Source organism: Cupressus sempervirens, chromosome 3, assembly GCF_028749045.1.
Source record: "Cupressus sempervirens isolate cs-2001-9-10 chromosome 3, ASM2874904v1, whole genome shotgun sequence".
NCBI lineage: Eukaryota > Viridiplantae > Streptophyta > Pinopsida > Cupressales > Cupressaceae > Cupressus > Cupressus sempervirens.
This window is the reverse complement of record NC_143120.1, coordinates 1125041249-1125059274: the sequence shown is the minus strand read 5'-3', so window position 1 is coordinate 1125059274 and position 18026 is coordinate 1125041249. Positions and strand designations below refer to the sequence as shown.

The following is an 18026-nucleotide window of genomic DNA, read 5'->3' as shown; positions in this document are numbered from 1 at the left end:
AGAAACCCAAAAGGGGGATCTAGCACCTATTTGGTACCTCGTGTGGGGAGAATAGCTATAAAAAATGGGGTGATGAGCTGTGTTGGTTCCCAAAACCATAGATTGGAATCCTATAGCCTTGCCTACTCGATGCTGGGATATCCAACCGGTTAAGGCCAACTTGATGGAATTGAACAATACGGTCCGAGTTCCCTACACTTCCGGCTCTGCAAAAAGGTGGGTGTACCTGATCATGGACAACAACCTTATATCCAAGATGCTTAAGGTAGATCGGTTAAAACACAAATACAATGAAAGTTTTCCTAATGGCAAGAAATATAGAAAACTTCAAATTTGTGGATTACAAATTAAGAATAATAAAAGAATATATGAGAGTTTTTGAAATAAAAGTGACTATTATAGATGATTGCAACAAATGAATATATTATTTCCTCAATGGAAAGAAATGAAATAGTTGCCAACATATGGATTATGAATCAAGAGTAAAAGACCAGTGCTTAATTAAATGGGCAATCAGAGTCAATATTATTAGTTGAAATGTACAACTTTATAAAGTTCAATACACTTAAACTATAAACAATTTAAATAATTCAGATGTGACGGATCAATTATATGAATGCAATTTTAAACTAGTCTAGGATGCACTTTAACTCCTACAGAGACAAACTAGACATAAATACAAAAATTATAAAATATTTCACAATATTTATGTTTATCAAATTTAAAATGCAATAATGACCCAATCCACTTATCCGACTATTAAAATATTTATTAAAATTAATAAAACACATTTACAAAGGACACAACTTAATAATAATTTAAAACTTTGAAATATAAAATAAATAATTATGCCAAAAATAAATCACAATAAAGGTACTCCTTATAAATGATCAATTTATTGTGAATTCAATTCTAGAATCGTATATAAATTTGCTCAGTGATCCAAAATCCAGGAGCTTTGTTCAATCACTCATTCCTTTACCAATCAAAAAATATAATACATCATAAGTGCATCATAGTATATAATTTTTTTAAAATAAAATATGAATGCCCTTTTTTGCCGATTATGGCTCATATATTTACAGAGGATGAAAGAATACACCCTATCCTTCGCACCTCTTCATAACAAATAACTGATTGGCTAATTCATCCACAAATCATAAATTTGACATGAAGGAAATTAATCATCCAATTTTTTTATTTTGTTTCACCTGATACTTTAAGTGGTTCAATAATAAAACATCTTCAGTCGCATACAAGGATGGAGAGTTGTCTGATCTTTGGAGAAATACCAGACATTCCAACCTACGCAATCTGAATACTCACAGAAATCCTGAACTCGCTTCACTTGTCAATCCTTGCCGATGATACCAAACATTCTCCCGGACATGAATTAAGTGGTTTGTTTGATGACGTGTGCGAGTTTGAAAATACACTTTCTTTCTCCTTTTCCTGATTTATTCATATTCGGACAGCTCCTCCTCCTATCGGGCCTTTTGCAAGAGAAAATCGTAAATAATTATTTGCCTTTGAAATTTAAATTGGAAGGAGGATTGCATGAATATGCTTTTAGCCCGGATAGTCACATATCATTGACGGAAGCTCTCAATTCTTCAGTTGCAATGGTTTAACAAAAATTCTCAGATCTTTATTTGCGACTCCATATTGAGGGCCTCAGTTTTCAGAAAATCCTCTGCTCCTCATCTCGTGCTTGTTCTCTTTGATTGGCATTGAAAACTTCTTAACTCCTTGTCTCCAACTTGCAGACGTTACCAGTGACTCTTGTGTATGTGCTCAAAGATCTCCAACATAACATAAACTCACATTAGGAATAATTTTTAAAAAAGAAATGATTGATAGTAGACAATACATCTCTCCCGCTCAAGAGGCCCTATGAAGACTGGGAGACAGATCATCCATACTTCTATACTGCTACAAAGGATGAGCACAGTAGTCCCTTAGTTATGCCACAGGATGGAAAATGTGTTTCACATAGTATGTGATTGCCGCAGTTGCAGGTATGTTGGGCTTCAAATATGGCTATCATCCTCATGGTGTACTGCTGTTGAATCTAATATATCCTGCATCGTACTTTTCAAATATGTCATTTTTTTCCTTACAGTCCCATATCTTCTAAATCCAAACTGAGATTACTATTATTCATGATTGAAGATAAACTGTTGGGTATGTTACATATACTGTGATTACATACTTGTTGTTGTCTCCATCACTATCTGATAACCTAGTATATCAATTTAGATATCATACTTTTTTTATTGCTATTGCACATGAACATAGTTCTTGAATATTAAAAATATATTTTCTGTTGTCATTCATTTATTATGATTCCTAAGTAGATATGCCTTTATGCATATCAGTCCACTTGAACTCTTGTTTATAATCAGTGCTCTGTATTGTTGTTTCCAGCATTCCTCAATTTATTGATTATAACTATTGTTGTTCAACTTCCTCAAATCTATAAGCTCTCTTACTACTTATAGTGTCTTCTAAGCAACAACGAATTCCTATCCATAGACAATCATACTGATTATGACTGTTGTTAGCACATAACTAATTTTTTGTGAGAAGAGTTATTCACATTCTTTGACATCAATTTCAATGCCTCATCAATCTCTAACATTATTTTTTAAAATGGAAGCCTTAAAAATTTGGGCTCCATCAGTGGCTCTTGTTGGGGACATATGCCCCTTGTGGGCATAGTGAAAATTCTAGCTATCTCTAGAGGAGCAGACCGAGCATCCATGCTTAACATGGTGTACAGTGAAATTGGGTGGCCCTCGGCCTTCCAAAAAGTTAACATTGCTTCTTTCCTCTATCAAATACTCGATTATGATTGTGTAACACTTTGAACCTGCTGAATACGGTATTATATGGTTCTTTGATAAAATCTGATCCACTAACAAGTGTTAGAAAGCAATCATTAGATAACATGTGCATTTCATTCATCATTTGTCTTGACTTAAATCTCACCATTGCTTTATCAACAAGATTACTTGAAAATAAATAAATTTCAGTGTCGTTTAATCCAAACATCTGATATCTTACTTCACTGATTTGATTAGTATATAGAGAAATACAATCTTTAAAAGAATTATGAATATAACTTTAAAACATTTCCCTGAGCATCTTTTCAATAAATGCCATCACAGAGTCTTCAGGGATACTTACCTCAGTAGGCCGCTCGTACTTCATACATGTATCAAATGCATCATTCTTATGAGTAATATCTACTGTCTCTGCTCCATGAATGCAATCCTTTGCATCTAACTCTTGTTTAGCCTTTGAGAAGTCATTAAGTATATTGTGATTTTTGCTAACTGGAGGGTTCTTATGTATGTAATTAGTCATACTTTCATTAGAACAAGTCACCTTTGTCTGATTTTCCTTTTGCACACAATCTACCCCACATTCCGAATGATTCTCCCCACAAGAAAATTTTGAATATAACCTGCATTCAAGCATCATTACTTTCGTTTTGTCAAGAATTTGATCAATTGAAAAATTAGAAAAAAATTCAGGACTAACTTCCAACACTTCCTCCTTATTATGTACATTCGATTCTATTTCATTTTCACATTTTAAATGCAAAAATTGATCATAAAATTGATTTGAAAATGGGTCTTCTTCAAGGGATGCAACTTTTCTTTTATCAAGAATTTGGTCAGATATGAAATTTGGAAGATATTCGGAACCATGCTCATATGATTGCTTTTCTTGTTCATATAATAAACTAGGAGATGTCTCATCTTCTAAATACATATCATGAATTTTGTCAACTTCAAAATCATTAGGTACGTGATAGTGCTGATATTTATGATTGCATAAAAGATCTTCAAATAATGAATTCAAGAAAGCAACCCCGGGCATATCTTTATCAGAGCTTTTATTTGAAACCTTTTTACATTCATATATTGCATCGTATGTACTTTCTTCCTCTCCCTGAATGTTTGCATTACCCTCAAGATCCAGAATTGTATAAGAGCTAAATTCTTCATTCCCTTGTGCTAATTCATCATATATGGGATCTGAAAATTCTTTGAAATTGTATCCAATTTGATATGTTTCTAAACTTAGACCATAATTCCCATTTTCAACAAATATATTATCCTCCTGAGAGTTGTATGCCCCTTGGGGTTCATTGGTTGTCATGTCCCCACTCTAGCTTAGTCTAGCAAAGACATGTTAGTCAGCTTATTATGGGGTCTTGTAGGCTAATAGGGTTGGATAGAGACCCAGTATGCTTATTTAGTGTTGGGGACTTGGTGTTCTGGTGGTTATTGATCAGTTGGGAGACATTCATTGTTTTTAGGAGACAATTCCTATATTTATGGGGTTCATTCCTACTTTTTATGAGGTATGATCGTGCATAGGGTTGGGTTTCCATGAGTTTGCTCTTTGGGTTTAGTTTCATAGGGATAGAGCTTGTTTCCTAAAATTTAGGAGCATCCCTAGATTTTAAAGATGAGACTGCCAGTGGATCCTTCATTTCCGACTTCAGTCACAGACAGGTGACAGAATGATTTTATGGTTTTTGATGTTAGTTGGGCATTTTGTAGCTATTTGGATTATATTTTTAATATTTTCTAAGTTAGCGTTTAATAATTAAATAAGGCTAAGTTAATAGCCATTTTGGAGTAATAAGGGGAATTTTGACCTCATTTGGATGCGTACCCCTTGGTGTGATAGCTCATTGGAAAGGTCTTGAACTTTTCTAAATCTTTCTCTTTGGTCTTAGGGCGATTCAGTGAACGGATTTATGTCTATGGAGAAAAAGGGTCATTTTTAGTAACATTGCCACTTTAAAATAAGACTTAAATCACTTTTGTAACCCAACGCCTTTTGGAGTCACTTTAGGGTTTGATTTGCTTTGGAAGGGGTTATAAAGAGATGGAGGCGCCATTCCTCATTCATATTATGCATTTTAAACTTGTTTAGAAATTTGCTTTGCTTGGGCGATTTTATTCTGGGATGCAAACCCCAGGGTATTTACTGGCTGGGACGTAACCCTCAGCAATATTTGGTCTTGGAATTTTTAGTAGAATCATCAGCTTGGGTCTGCAGTATTGTTTAGCTGGGCACAATTATTGGTACATGGGAAAGTGAGCCTTGTAGCGGTAGCCACCATTTGCAGCACTTTGAAATATAGAGAGTCGGATAATCAGCAGCAGACGTTTGCATGTTCACAGTCCTTTTCCATCAGCCAATTTGGCGTCATTGTTAGGGAAAATGTACTGGATCCTTTATTTGGCTCTATAATTCAGAGATCTGCCTGGTATGATTTGTATCAATTCTGATTTTGCTGCATATTTTTATTTATTTTCATACTCTTTTCATATCATTTGCTCCTTCTCATTTCTATGTTGAATAATCATCAAAAACACAAAAAACAAATAAACTCTTTTGCATTTCCGTCTAGTTCTGCAAGAAAACTTTAATAAACAGGAAAAAGAAAATAAAAAATAAAAAATATAATAAAGCTACAATAGATTAGTGGCAGAGATCCATCAGGGATCTTTCAGTGGTATCAGAGCTTACATCTTGCCAGCCTGTAGGGTTTGTGAAAAATTATTACAACAGTTTTTGGCTTCTGGGTATTGGATAAAAAGTTTTGATAATTCATTTCAGCATCCGGGTACTGGCTAAAAAGTTTTGATAATTCATATTGGCATCTGGGTAATCACTAGTTGGTGGATTGAATACAAATCTATGCATCCTGGTGGAGAAATACACAGGTTCTATGAGCGCAGGAGGAACCAGTGGCAAGCAGAGGCCACCAGAGACACATAGATACTAACTATGGGTGAGGCACAGGGTGCTGTTGGTGACGGCATGCCTACAGAGGCAGAAGAAAGAGAGATGGTGCGGACCCTATTCACTACGCAGCCCAGGATTGCTCAGGCTTTAGACAGATTACATGATACCTTGGATCGTTTGGAGATAGGTGGACATAGAGGCAGGCAAGGTAGATCAGTTTTAGTGGCTGGTAGTCAGCGTAGCCATCAGTCCCATTCTTCAGTTGGGAGCTCCCTTCATTCCAGTAGGAGGCATCGCCATCATACACCTACTACAATTAGGCCATTGCTTCCCCAATTCATACCAAGTGAACAGCCAGCATAGGTGGAACCACCAGAAGTGGGGTTTCAGGAGTCAGTTTTGGCGGCCACAGCTGAGTGGAGAGCTCTACCTCCTGAGGTTAGGGACGTCTTCCCTCTTCCCTAGTATTGTGCACAATGTAGAGATACAAACAGGTTCAGGGGAGATTGTGGTAATAGATTACCACAGCAGCAGCAGAATTATGACCTCAACATAGCTACTAGGAAGATTACAGTGGCCCCATATAATGGCTCAGGAGACACTAGCGCACGAGCTTGGGTCCACAAGCTAGACATATATCTTTCATTAAGGCCCATGCCTGAGCGCGAGGCTATTCAGTTTGCTGTGTTGCATTTAGAGGGGATTGCCTATGATTGGTGGCACCATGGATTGGTCACCCAGGATCATGCCTTAGTTCACTCCTATGCTGAGTTCACCGAGTGACTCATTGCACGGTTTGACCGTAAGGATACAGAACTTTATTATAGAGAGTTGGCTCACCTTAAACAAACTGGTCATGCAGAAGCCTATATTAATGAGTTCCAACATATTGCAGTTATGGTACCTGATATGCCCCAGAAACGTAGTGTGTTGTTGTTCATTGAGGGTTTGCAGGATAGGCTAAAGGGGTTGGTATGTGCTTTCCAACCAGCTACTCTTAAGGAGGCTATTGATGTGACATTGAGATTGGATGTTGTTCCCACTTCTTATCAGGCAGATAAGAAACCATTTAGAGATTCACGGCCTGCACAGAAGGCCAATACATCACAGAACAAAGGAGGGACCTCATCTAAAAACCCTTGGATGAATCAGGAGACGAGGAATGAATTGAGGAGGAAAAAGTTATGTTTTTCCTGCAAAGAACCATGGGAACTAGGACACCGTTGTATGGGTAAAAGAAAGGTTCATTTGATTGAGGTGACTTCTGAGTTAGGGGATGAGGAGGTTCCTGATACTGATATTGAGGATAATACAGAGGATGTTAAGCAGTTTCAGACACAGTTGGAGTTAAACATCCCTGAGCCTGTGGCATCAACTAAAGTAGCTATGGCTACCCTCTCCAGTTATCCTAAGTTTCATGCCTTTCGGTTGAAAGGTACACTTAAGGGTAATCAGATCACTAATTTGGTAGACACAAGTGCTACGCATAACTTTATTGATCAAAAATTAGTTGAGAGGCATGGCTTACAGTACGAGGAGTTTGGTGGTTTTGGAGTGAAGGTGGCTGATGGTGCTATCTTGGGTTGTACCAAGCGGATTCCACAACTTAGTATTCGGATGGGAGATTATACTTTGACTGATGACTTCTATGTGCTTCCCATAGAAGATTATGATGTGGTTTTGGGCATGTAGTGGTTACAAGGTATTGAGCGTTACATTATTGATCACCACCTTATGCAATTAGAGTTTCTTTCTGGTGGGAAGAAGGTGATTTTGAGGGCAGCATCAGATGGTGGACCTAGAGAGGTGACTTCTCGTAGGATGGAGACCATCCTTAGGCATATTGATGTGCTTTGGACTACACACTGTTTGGTTAAATCCAAAACACCCATATCTCAGGATGACCGTGTATTTCATGTGGACATTCAGTGAGTGATGGGTCGTCATGGTAGAGTGTTTGGTAATATACCTCCTGGAGTACCACCAGATAGAGGGTTTGAGCATGGTATAGAGTTGGAGGATGGAGTGAATCCAGTGATTACTACCCCATACCGTCATCCTAGAGCCTATAAGGATGAAATTGAGAAGACTATTCATGAGCTATTGGACATGGGTTTCATTCGGCCTAGTTCCAGCCCCTTTGCTTCTTCTATAGTGCTGGTTAAGAAGAAGGATTGGACTCTACGGATGTGTGTAGACTATAGAGCTTTGAACAAGAAAACAATAAAAAATAGATATCCCATTCCGCGCATTGATGAGTTGTTAGATGAGTTACATGGAGCTGTCTACTTTTCTAAGATTGATCTTCATTTAGGCTATCATCAGATACGGTTACGAGCAGAGGATGTACACAAGACAACCTTCTGTTGTCACTACGGGCACTATGAGTTTCTGGTAATGCCTTTTGGCCTTACCAATGCACCAGCTACTTTCCAGTCCTACATGAATCATATCTTCAACAAGCAGTTGAGGAAATCGATTCTAGTGTTTTTTGATGACATATTGATTTACAGCAGTACTTGGGAGGACCACCTCAGACATCTCAAGGAGGTACTTAGCATAATGGAGAGTCAGTCTCTATTTGCTAAGCTCTCCAAATGTGAGTTTGGATTGAGGGAGATGTTATATTTGGGTCATGTGATCAGTGCTAATGGGGTGAAGGTCCATGAAGAGAAGATTCAAATGATTCAGAATTGGCCTATTCCTCGGAACATTACTGAGTTACGAGGATTCCTTGGATTGTGTGCTTATTATCGAAGATTTGTGAAAGATTTCTCGCAGTTGGCAACACCTTTGACAGATCTCACTAAGAAAGGGGCTTTCAGATGGACAAAACAAGCACAAGGGGTCTTTGATAGACTCAAAGAGGTTATGAGTACTTGCCCCATTTTGGCACTACCTGATTTCTCGCAACCATTTGTCCTAGAGTGTGATGCTTCGGGTTTGGGTATAGGAGCAGTGTTGATGTAGAATAGACACCCCATTGCCTATGAGAGTAGGAAGCTGCAAAACAATGAAAAGTTGTACTCTACCTATGATAAGGAAATGTTGGCTATTATGCATGCGTTAGCTAAGTTTAGACAGTATCTTGTTGGCAGATAATTTGTGGTGAGAACAGACCATAATAGTCTGAAGTATTTCCTAAATTAAACAGAGCTCAATGATCGACAACAAAAATGGGTTAGCAAAATTTAGGCTTATGACATTGACATCGAATTCATAAAGGGGAAGAATAATACTGTGGCTGATGCACTCTCTAGGAAACCTTCATTGGCTGCCCTATGTTCATTGAGCGAGATTTCAGCGGATTGGAAGGCTCAACTTTTAGTTGAGTACTCCAAGGATCAGTATGCTTGTGAGATCTTGGAAGGGTTGATAGTGGATGACAAATACAGTGTGGTAGATGATATTATCTACTACAAAGTCTAGGTTTACCTTGTTCTAGGTTCTCAGTTGAAGGAACAAATTTTGCATGCTCTCCATGATACTCCTATAGCAGGACACCCAGGATATGGTAACACTTACAGGGTGGTTCGTGAGAGATTCTCTTGGAAGGGTCTCAAAGATGATGTTTTACGCTATGTCCGTGAGTGTATGACTTGTTAGCAGAACAAGTTGGAGCATACCTACCCAGCAGGATTATTGTAGCCATTACCTATACCGAAACAGAAGTGGACGGAGATATCAATGGATTTCATTACAGGTCTTCCTAGGGTTCAGGGGAAAGATTGCATTTACGTTGTTGTGGATAGGCTAACAAAGTATGCCCACTTCTTTTCGATTGCGTTAGATTTTACAGCATCTCAGGTGGCTAAGTTATTCTTCAAAGAGGTGTTTAGACTTCATGGTCTTCACAAGACCATTGTGAGTGATAGGGACAGCAGATTCATGAGTTCCTTCTGGCAGGAACTTTTTAGGCGAGCAGGTACTTTGTTGACACCTAGTACTAGTTACCACCCTCAAACTGATGGGCAAATAGAAATATTCAACAAGTGGGTTGAGGGATATTTGCGTAACTATGTGTCAGGACAGCAAAAAGCATGGGTGTGTTGGTTGCATTTGGGCGAGTATTGTTATAATACTACACATCATATGTCCATTGGCATGACGCCTTTCAGAGCTCTCTATGGATATGAGGCATTATCTTTCACTGATTTGGCATTTAGTGATAGTAGAGTACCCTTGGCTCAAGATTGGTTACAAGAAAACCAGGATGTCATGAGATCTCTTAGGGAGAATTTACAGCAGGCTCAGAATCAACAAAAGATGTATGTTAACAGGCACAGGATTGAGAGAGCATTTGAGGTGGATGACATGGTCTTTCTATGCTTACAACCATATCGGCAGAGCACATTAAAAAGGGGGGGAGCTAAGAAGCTCAAACCACGTTTTTAGGGTCCATACAGGATACTCAGGCGAGTGGGAGAGGTTGCATATGAGGTTGAGTTACCACCTGGCAGCAGAGTTCATAATGTATTTCATGTATCTTGCCTGAAAAAGGCCCTTGGACAACATATTACAGTTTCACCCGAGTTACCTCCTATGGATGAGGAAGGTAAATTGATTTTGGTCCCTGATGAGATTCTTGAGGTGAGGGAACGACGGCTGAGAAGCCGGGTGATTCGAGAGTATTTGGTTCGATGGAGAGATCTTCACATAGAGGATGCCACCTGGGAGGGTGAGAGCATTTTACAACATCCAGCATTACAGTTGTTTGTGGGCAAGCATCTCCGAGAGGGGAGGTCTGTCATGTCCCCACTCTAGCTCAGTCCAGCAAAGACACGTGAGTCAACTTATTATGTGGTTTTGTAGGCTAACAGGGTTGGATAGAGACCCAATATGGTTATTCAGTGTTGGGGACTTGGTGTTCTGGCAGTTATTGATCAGTTGGGAGACGGTCCTTGTTTTTAGGAGATAGTTCCTATATTTATGGGGTTCATTCCTACTTTTTAGGAGGTATGATCATGCACAGGGTTGGATTTCCATGAGTTTGCTCTTTGGGTTCAGTTTCAGAGGGATAGAGCTTGTTTTCTAAAATTTAGGAGCATCCCTAGATTTTAGGGATGAGACTGTCAGTGGATCCTTGATTTCCAACTTCAGTCACAGATAGGTGACAGGATGATTTTATGGTTTGTGATGTCAGTTGGGCATTTTGTAGCTATTTGGGTTATATTTTTAATATTTCCTAAGTTAGCGTTTAATAATTAAATAAGGCTAAGTTAATAGCCATTTTGGAGTAATAAGGGGAATTTTGACCTCATTTGGATGCGTACCCCTTGGTGTGATAGCTCGTTGGAAAGGTCTTGAACTTTTCTAAATCTTTCTCTTTGGTCTCAGGGTGATTCAGTGAACAAATTTATGTCTATGGAGAAAAAGGGTCATTTTTAGTAACATTGCCACTTTAAAATAAGACTTAAATCACTTTTGTAACCCAACGCCTTTTGGAGTCACTTTAGGGTTCAATTTGCTTTGGAAGGGGTTATAAGGAGATAGAGGCGCCATTACTCATTCATATTATGCATTTTAAACAGTTTACAAATTTGCTCTGCTTGGGCGATTTTATTCTGGAATGCAAACCCCAGGGTATTTACTGGCTGGGACGTAACCCTCAGTAGTATTTGGTCTTGGAATTTTCAGTGGTATCAGCTGTTATCAGGGAAGGAGGACACCATTTCAGCTTGGGTCTGCAGTATTGTTTAGCTGGGCACGATTATTGGTACATGGGAAAATGAGCCTTGCAGTAGTAGCCGCCATTTGCAACACTTTGAAATATAGAGAGTCGGATAATCAGCAGCAAACGTTTGCATGTTCAGTCCTTTTCCATCAGCCAGTTTGGCGTCATTGTTAGGAAAAATGAACTGGATCCTTTATTTGGCTCTATAATTCAGAGATCTGCCTGATACAATTTGTATCAATTCTGATTTTGCTGCATATTGTTATTTATTTTCAGACTCTTTTCATATCATTCGCTCTTTCTCATTTCTATGTTGAATAATCATCAAAAATGCAAAAACAAATAAACTCTTTTGCATTTCCATCTAGTTCTGCAAGAAAACTTTAATAAACAGGAAAAAGAAAATTAAAAAGAAAAAATATAATAAAGCTACAACAGATTAGCGGCAGAGATCCATCAGGGATCTTTCATTGGTTGCCATCTCGTGAAAGTAATATGAATTTGTAGAGATGGCTGAACTTTCTTGTTCGTTGAATATTTCATAAGACACATTTATTATCTCATTAATATGCTTTTCTTTGTATACAGGAAGAAAAATTTGACCACCCTTTTCAACATACTTTTGATATTCCATGTCCAACAAGATTGAAATCTCATCCACACTGAAGGAATCCTCTTCATTATTTTCATGCCCTTCATTATCTAATTCCTTATCGGTCTCATCGTGATCGGACTTTTCTTCGGTTTCTTCTACATTTGGATCTGAAACATCATTATGGTCTTGTATTACTTTAGTATCCTTTTCTTCATCTTTAATAGCTTGATCCCATATTTGAAGAAGAAGCTTCACGTCAGGGTCCTTCGGCGAGATTCTCAACTTAACGATTTTGTTCAGAAATTCCTTGTAAGGAGGTTTGAGGTTTAATGAAATCTCATGATAAGTGTTCATCACCCTCAAAAACAAATGTGCTGAAGTCTCGCCCTCGTATCTTTCCAAATTGAAAAAAGAGTCAAGTGGAGGCATGTCAGGATCCTCTTCCATGCTGCAATTCTGATCTTTACATTGTTGATAACACATCTCTTCTTCATTGCTTGTATCATGAAATTCATAAAGGAACCACTATTCAACTTTCTTCCAAGACGAGATACACTGTGTGGGTAATGATTCATATGCCTGCCTTGCATTGTCCTTCAAAGTCTTGGCAAACAATTTCATTACTTTATCTTCCGAACAAATCTCATAATCTTCCATAAATGAGTAAAATGCATCCAAATGTCGAATTGCCAATTCATCCCATTCTCCATGGAACTTTGGTACTAGTTGTGAAAGCTTTGGGAATAACTTGTAAGGTTCATAATCAAACTTGCTGAAATCCAATGGCTTGATGCCATTTGAAACAAAAGGTTGTCTTTCAAATGACCGATACATCTGAAAGACCATCTACCATTTTCTTTTGAGTCTACACCCTCAACAAAGCCACTGATGATCCGGGCACTCCTTTTGTTAAAGTACCAATCAAAATACAATAGAGTCGCCACCTCCAAATGGAGGAAATGAATAATCTTCAAGAATTTGAATTCTTGCTTCCAGTAGAGTATTTCTCACCAAAGATTGAATCTGCACAAAAGGCTTAATGAAAAACATACAATGCTTCTACAAGATCAAATCTTCATAAAGCACTTTTTATAAAATAATTCTGAAAGTTTGAAATCTTCAAGGAAATTAAATGCACTGTAATAAACTTATCAAAATGTTTTAAGAAATTAAATAGAATCTAACTCTTACTAGTCTAGAATCAGAAACACTTAGGGTTTGTTTTGCAGGTCACCCCAGTAGAGTCGCCAATCTGTTGTTTCCCAAAACCACAAATTGGAATCCTACGAGCCTTGCCTGCTCGATGCTGGGATATCCAACCAGTTAAGGCCAACTTGACGGAACTGAACAATATGGTCCGAGTTCCCTACACTTCCGGCTCTGCAAAACTGAGGTGGGTGTACCTAATCTTGGACAACAACCTTATATCCAAGATGCTTAAAGCAGATACAATGAAAGTTTTCCTAGTGGCAAGAAATATAGAAAACTTCAAATTTGTGAATTATGAATTAAGAATAATAAAATAATATATGAGAGCTTTTTAAATGAAAGTGACAATTATAGATGATTGCAACAAATGAATATATTATTTCCTCAATGGAAAGAAATGAAACAGTTGCGAGCATATGGATTATGAATCAAGAGTAAAAGACCAGTGCTTAATTAAATGGGCAATCAGAGTCAATATTATTAGTTGAAACTTACAACTTTATAAAGTTCAATACACTTAAATTATAAACAATTTTAATAATTCAGATGTAACGGATCAATTATATGAATGCAATTTTAAACTAGTCTAGGATGCACTTTAACTCCCGCGAAGACAAACTAGACATAAATATGAAAATAATAAAATATTTCACAATATTTATGTTTATCAAATTTAATATGCAATAATGATCCAATCCACTTCTCTGAAAATTAAAATATTTATAAATATTAATAAAAAACATTTACAAAAGACACAACTTAATACTAATTTAAAACTTTGAAATATAAAATAAATAGTTATGCCAAAAATAAATCACAATAAAGGCACTCCTTATAGATGATCAATTTATTGTGAATTCAATTCTGGAATCGTATATAAATTTGCTTAGTGATTCTGAAGATCGTGATCTACCTGTCATTCCCCTGACAGATGTGACGTTGTCAGACCACTATCCCATTTATTTTGGCATTTCTTGGCAAACAGCTGTCCCCAAAGTGGTCAAGTCTCAATTCTTCCTCAACACGTCTGTGCTTTTGCATGCCTCCACCATCTCCCACATACAACGTGTCTGGAATTTGGAACCATGTCCACATTCCCATCGACGTTGGATTCAATTGTGGAATGACGCCATTACCAGAACGGCTCGTTTTTTGCACATCTACGGGTGTCAGCTGGCAATTTTCAGAAAACGGTCTTCTTAAGCCAACACCCTTGCCCTAAAAAAAGCCTCTGAAGCGCTCACCTTCAACCCCTTTGATGTGGATCTTCAACTTCAGCTTGCCAAGCTTTGCCATGAAAAACAAATTGCTGATAACTATGCTGCCCGAGGAGCTCAAATCAAAGCCTGTCTACACTGGTTGGAGGTTGGCGACAAAGCCTCGAACGAGTTCTTCCAGGCTCTCCGAGCCTGTCATACCAATGTTGGGATTAAAAAGATAAAATAGGGAATTGATGTTCTTTCCAGTCTGCCAGACATCCTGCAAGCTTTTGTTCTTCACTATGAGAACGTCTTTGCTTCGCAAGGCCATTCAGTTGCTCAGGAGGAGGCTCTCAGAAAGTGTATTACTGTTACTCCAAACCGCCTCGCGGTTGAGCAACGTGCTTTCTGTGAGCAACTTCTTTCCCTCCGAGACCTTAAAGAGGCAGTTTACTCCATGGCGGATGACAAATCCCCTGGGTGTGATGGATTTCCCTGTGAATTTTACAAACATATTTGGAAGCAAATTGGTCTTGATCTGCACAAAGTCTATCTTGAAGCATACCATTCTAAAAGCTTAGGAGCGATCATAAATAAAGGCAATATTAAATTCATACCTAAAGCTGGTGATCCTGAGGACATCTGCAACTAGAGGACCATCACCCTCCCGAATCCTTTAATAAGATACCCTTGGGTAAGATTGTCGAATCTTCCCCTTCACTTTTGGCGTGATTCAATCTTGGAGGTTGTGGAGGAGGCTATTGGGGAATTCCAATTGGTGGATTCGGTGTCTACTAACGTGTATAAGACAACATATGCATGCATTCTTGTGGAGATTGATGTGTCCTAAGGTCTCCCTAACCAAATTACTTTGGCTTCTCCAAATGGTTCTTGGACTCAGATTCTTGATTATGAGGGTATTCCATTCAGGTGTAGGAAATGTCATAAGACTGGCCATCTCATAAGGTTAGATCAAAGAAATCACCTTCTTGGTAGTTGGGGTTTTTCGACCATTACTCTATAGTTCATAAAGCTTCCAAGGATAAGGATGAGGTGAGCTCTTCTTAGAGTGATACATCTTTGGCAAATGATTATGTTGTTGTCTCTAATGATACAGATGATGTCTCTAAGGAGGCTTTGATTCAGAATGTTGATGGTGTCCCTTCTTCTATAATTGACTCTATCCAGAATATTGTTTCTAGTGTTGATTCAATTGTATTATCTCCTTATGATGTGGGTATTGAGGCCCATGTTTCTTCTACAAGAGTCTTCGGGGTTAGTAGTGGTGCTACCCCTTTACCTCATTGTATATTCTTGTAGTTTGCCCTGGTTCTTTAGGTTTATCTTTGGATTGGCATATGGGTGCGAAAAAGGTGTAAGATGGATGGACATCAGTTAAAGGAGAAAAAGTCAAATCTTCCAAACCTTCATTTGATATGTCTTTACATTCTCAAAAGACTAGACCAAAATGTAAATCTTGGTCTTTGGTTTTTTTTCTAGACTAGTTTTTTGTCCTCTTGTTGGGAACTTTGGTGTGTCCCTCTAGTTTGTCGGGTGGTGTTCCACAGTTGTTTTAAGATCCTTCATTGTTATATTTTTTTGGTCTCTTTGTACAAAGTTTCGAGTCCTTTCAAAACCTAGTTTTCCTTAATCAACACAATAAGTCAACAGTTTAAGTAAAAGGAGAGATAAGGGAGCAGGATAAGAATATATATATTCAGATTTTTCTATCTAATATATATGTCTATATATTTGTCAGAGAATAAGGAAGAGAGAAGTATTTATTGGATTCAAATGTTAAAAATGGGTTCAAAGTTTCCATCATCAGGTTCAGAAAGCAACTTCATAAAGGTGAAAGTTCAAACTTAATATCAAAAGTGGGAGTAGGTGCTTCCAGTGGGTTGAAGCATGCAAACTGTGGGAGTTGTAGCTTTCAACAAGTTCGTCTTGTAAAAACAAGGTTGGAGCCTTTTGTAGGTCGGCACCTACAAATATTATGTAAAGATCAAAGATTATATAAAAGCAATTGTTTTTCCGTAATTTTCTCCCGCAATTCAGTTTCCACTTAAATTTGTGATCAATACTGTTTAAGTGCATAATTATTGATTTCAGCAATTAAAGTTATTAAAGAAATTGTTAAAAAGTTTTAAATTGGCAAAATCATTATTATATTGATTCAACCCCCTCTTAATATAATCGAGTTCTCTTCAGTTCCCATCTCCATATACTTCTTGTTTGCTTCTTGTCACTTCACCAATTAATCTTTCAAGAAAAAGATTCTTAACTGCACTTGATAGATATCCTTTCAATGATTTTATAACCTTCCAAAGTGTTCGTAAAAGTTTATCTCATCTATCCTTGTCCTTCCACGAACTTGTTTGAAATTGCATATCCTTGTCCTTCCACCAATTATTCATTTTTACCATGGCATAGCTAGGATGATGACACCGGTTGCTGGATTTGGCTTTACAACCATTCCTCTCAATTCCTAAAGCTTTTCAACATGTCCATTTTGGTCAAGTCTTTCAACCATCGCCTTCGATAAAATGGAATTCCTTTGATACATTGTAGAACGACTAGTGGTCTGCCACGACTCTGATCATGTATTTTCGTTGTTGACTTCTCATCCATTGTTTAATCCGTCAACCGGTTCAAGCACCTTAGCTATGCATCTCATCACATTATTCTTTCAATCATTTCTCATCACCTCTTTTTGCTCCCATTTTGTTGCAGCATGAGCATGGAACTGTAAACACCATTTTTCAATCCATGGTGCCAATTGTGTCTTATACAAATGAGGAATGTGTGCAGTTAAAATAATTACCATGTTGTGTTCGTTTCCCATCATAATTTTGGCCTTGAAGCCATATTGCTAATAAAAGGAAAATTCATTCCATCTAATTTTAAAAAAATCATCAACTTCCCATAAAACTTAGTGCAAAGACGAATATTGATCGCTCAATCTCCATTTGTAATCGGTGTCATTTCAAGTCTTATTTTGTCTCATTTTACTATCCGTTCTTTGAAGGGACTTATAAAACCTTATCAAAAGGTCGCTCAAGTATTGAATGTCACAATTATTAATAAATTGGCCACCATTTGGATCGCTGACTTCTTCATCAATGTTTACAACTTACAGGATTACTAGAACCCTTTTTTACTCTCTCTTTGATCTTATCCATTTTGACATTGGCAATTTTCAGAGGTTGGCCAATTCTCTGACCTAAGTATTCATCAACTCTTAAAGAAGCTTACGAGACTTTGCTAAATGAGCGATGAACAACTATCTTTCCATAGAGTTTTTTTATGGGTTAACATAAGTCAGCCACTTTTTCTCTATTCAAGTATTTCCACCATACATTCAGTAGTTGCAATGAGAAAATCTTCGTAAAAGATTTTGTACTAACTTATACCTGGTTCTATCATTATATTTTCATGTTTAAAAACATGGGTAACAAGTCAAAATTTTATTAAGACTTCTATACAAACTAAAAAAGGAAAGAAATAATGGTAGTACATAGGGTAGATAGTTTCACACCTTACAAATACATGTATCCTCATGAAAAAGTGGATG

At 37.6% G+C, this 18026-nt stretch overlaps 1 protein-coding gene across 1 annotated transcript; it reads right to left on the bottom strand.

Moving 5' to 3' along the window:
• Window positions 1-880: 880 nt before the first annotated feature.
• On the bottom strand, window positions 881-5842 carry LOC149570767 (uncharacterized). The gene is made up of 2 exons (XM_089823305.1): window positions 1923-5842; window positions 881-1802 (listed from the first exon to the last, which is right to left on the bottom strand). The coding sequence occupies exon 1, from the start codon at window positions 4168-4170 to the stop codon at window positions 3127-3129; it is 1044 nt and encodes a 347-aa protein (XP_089679431.1). The 5' UTR covers window positions 4171-5842; the 3' UTR covers window positions 881-1802; window positions 1923-3126.
• Window positions 5843-18026: the final 12184 nt, after the last annotated feature.

Bases quoted from the DNA above. Each gene is read 5' to 3' on its own strand.
- LOC149570767 (XM_089823305.1), bottom strand. From the start codon at position 4,170: ATGACAACCAATGAACCCCAAGGGGCATACAACTCTCAGGAGGATAAT.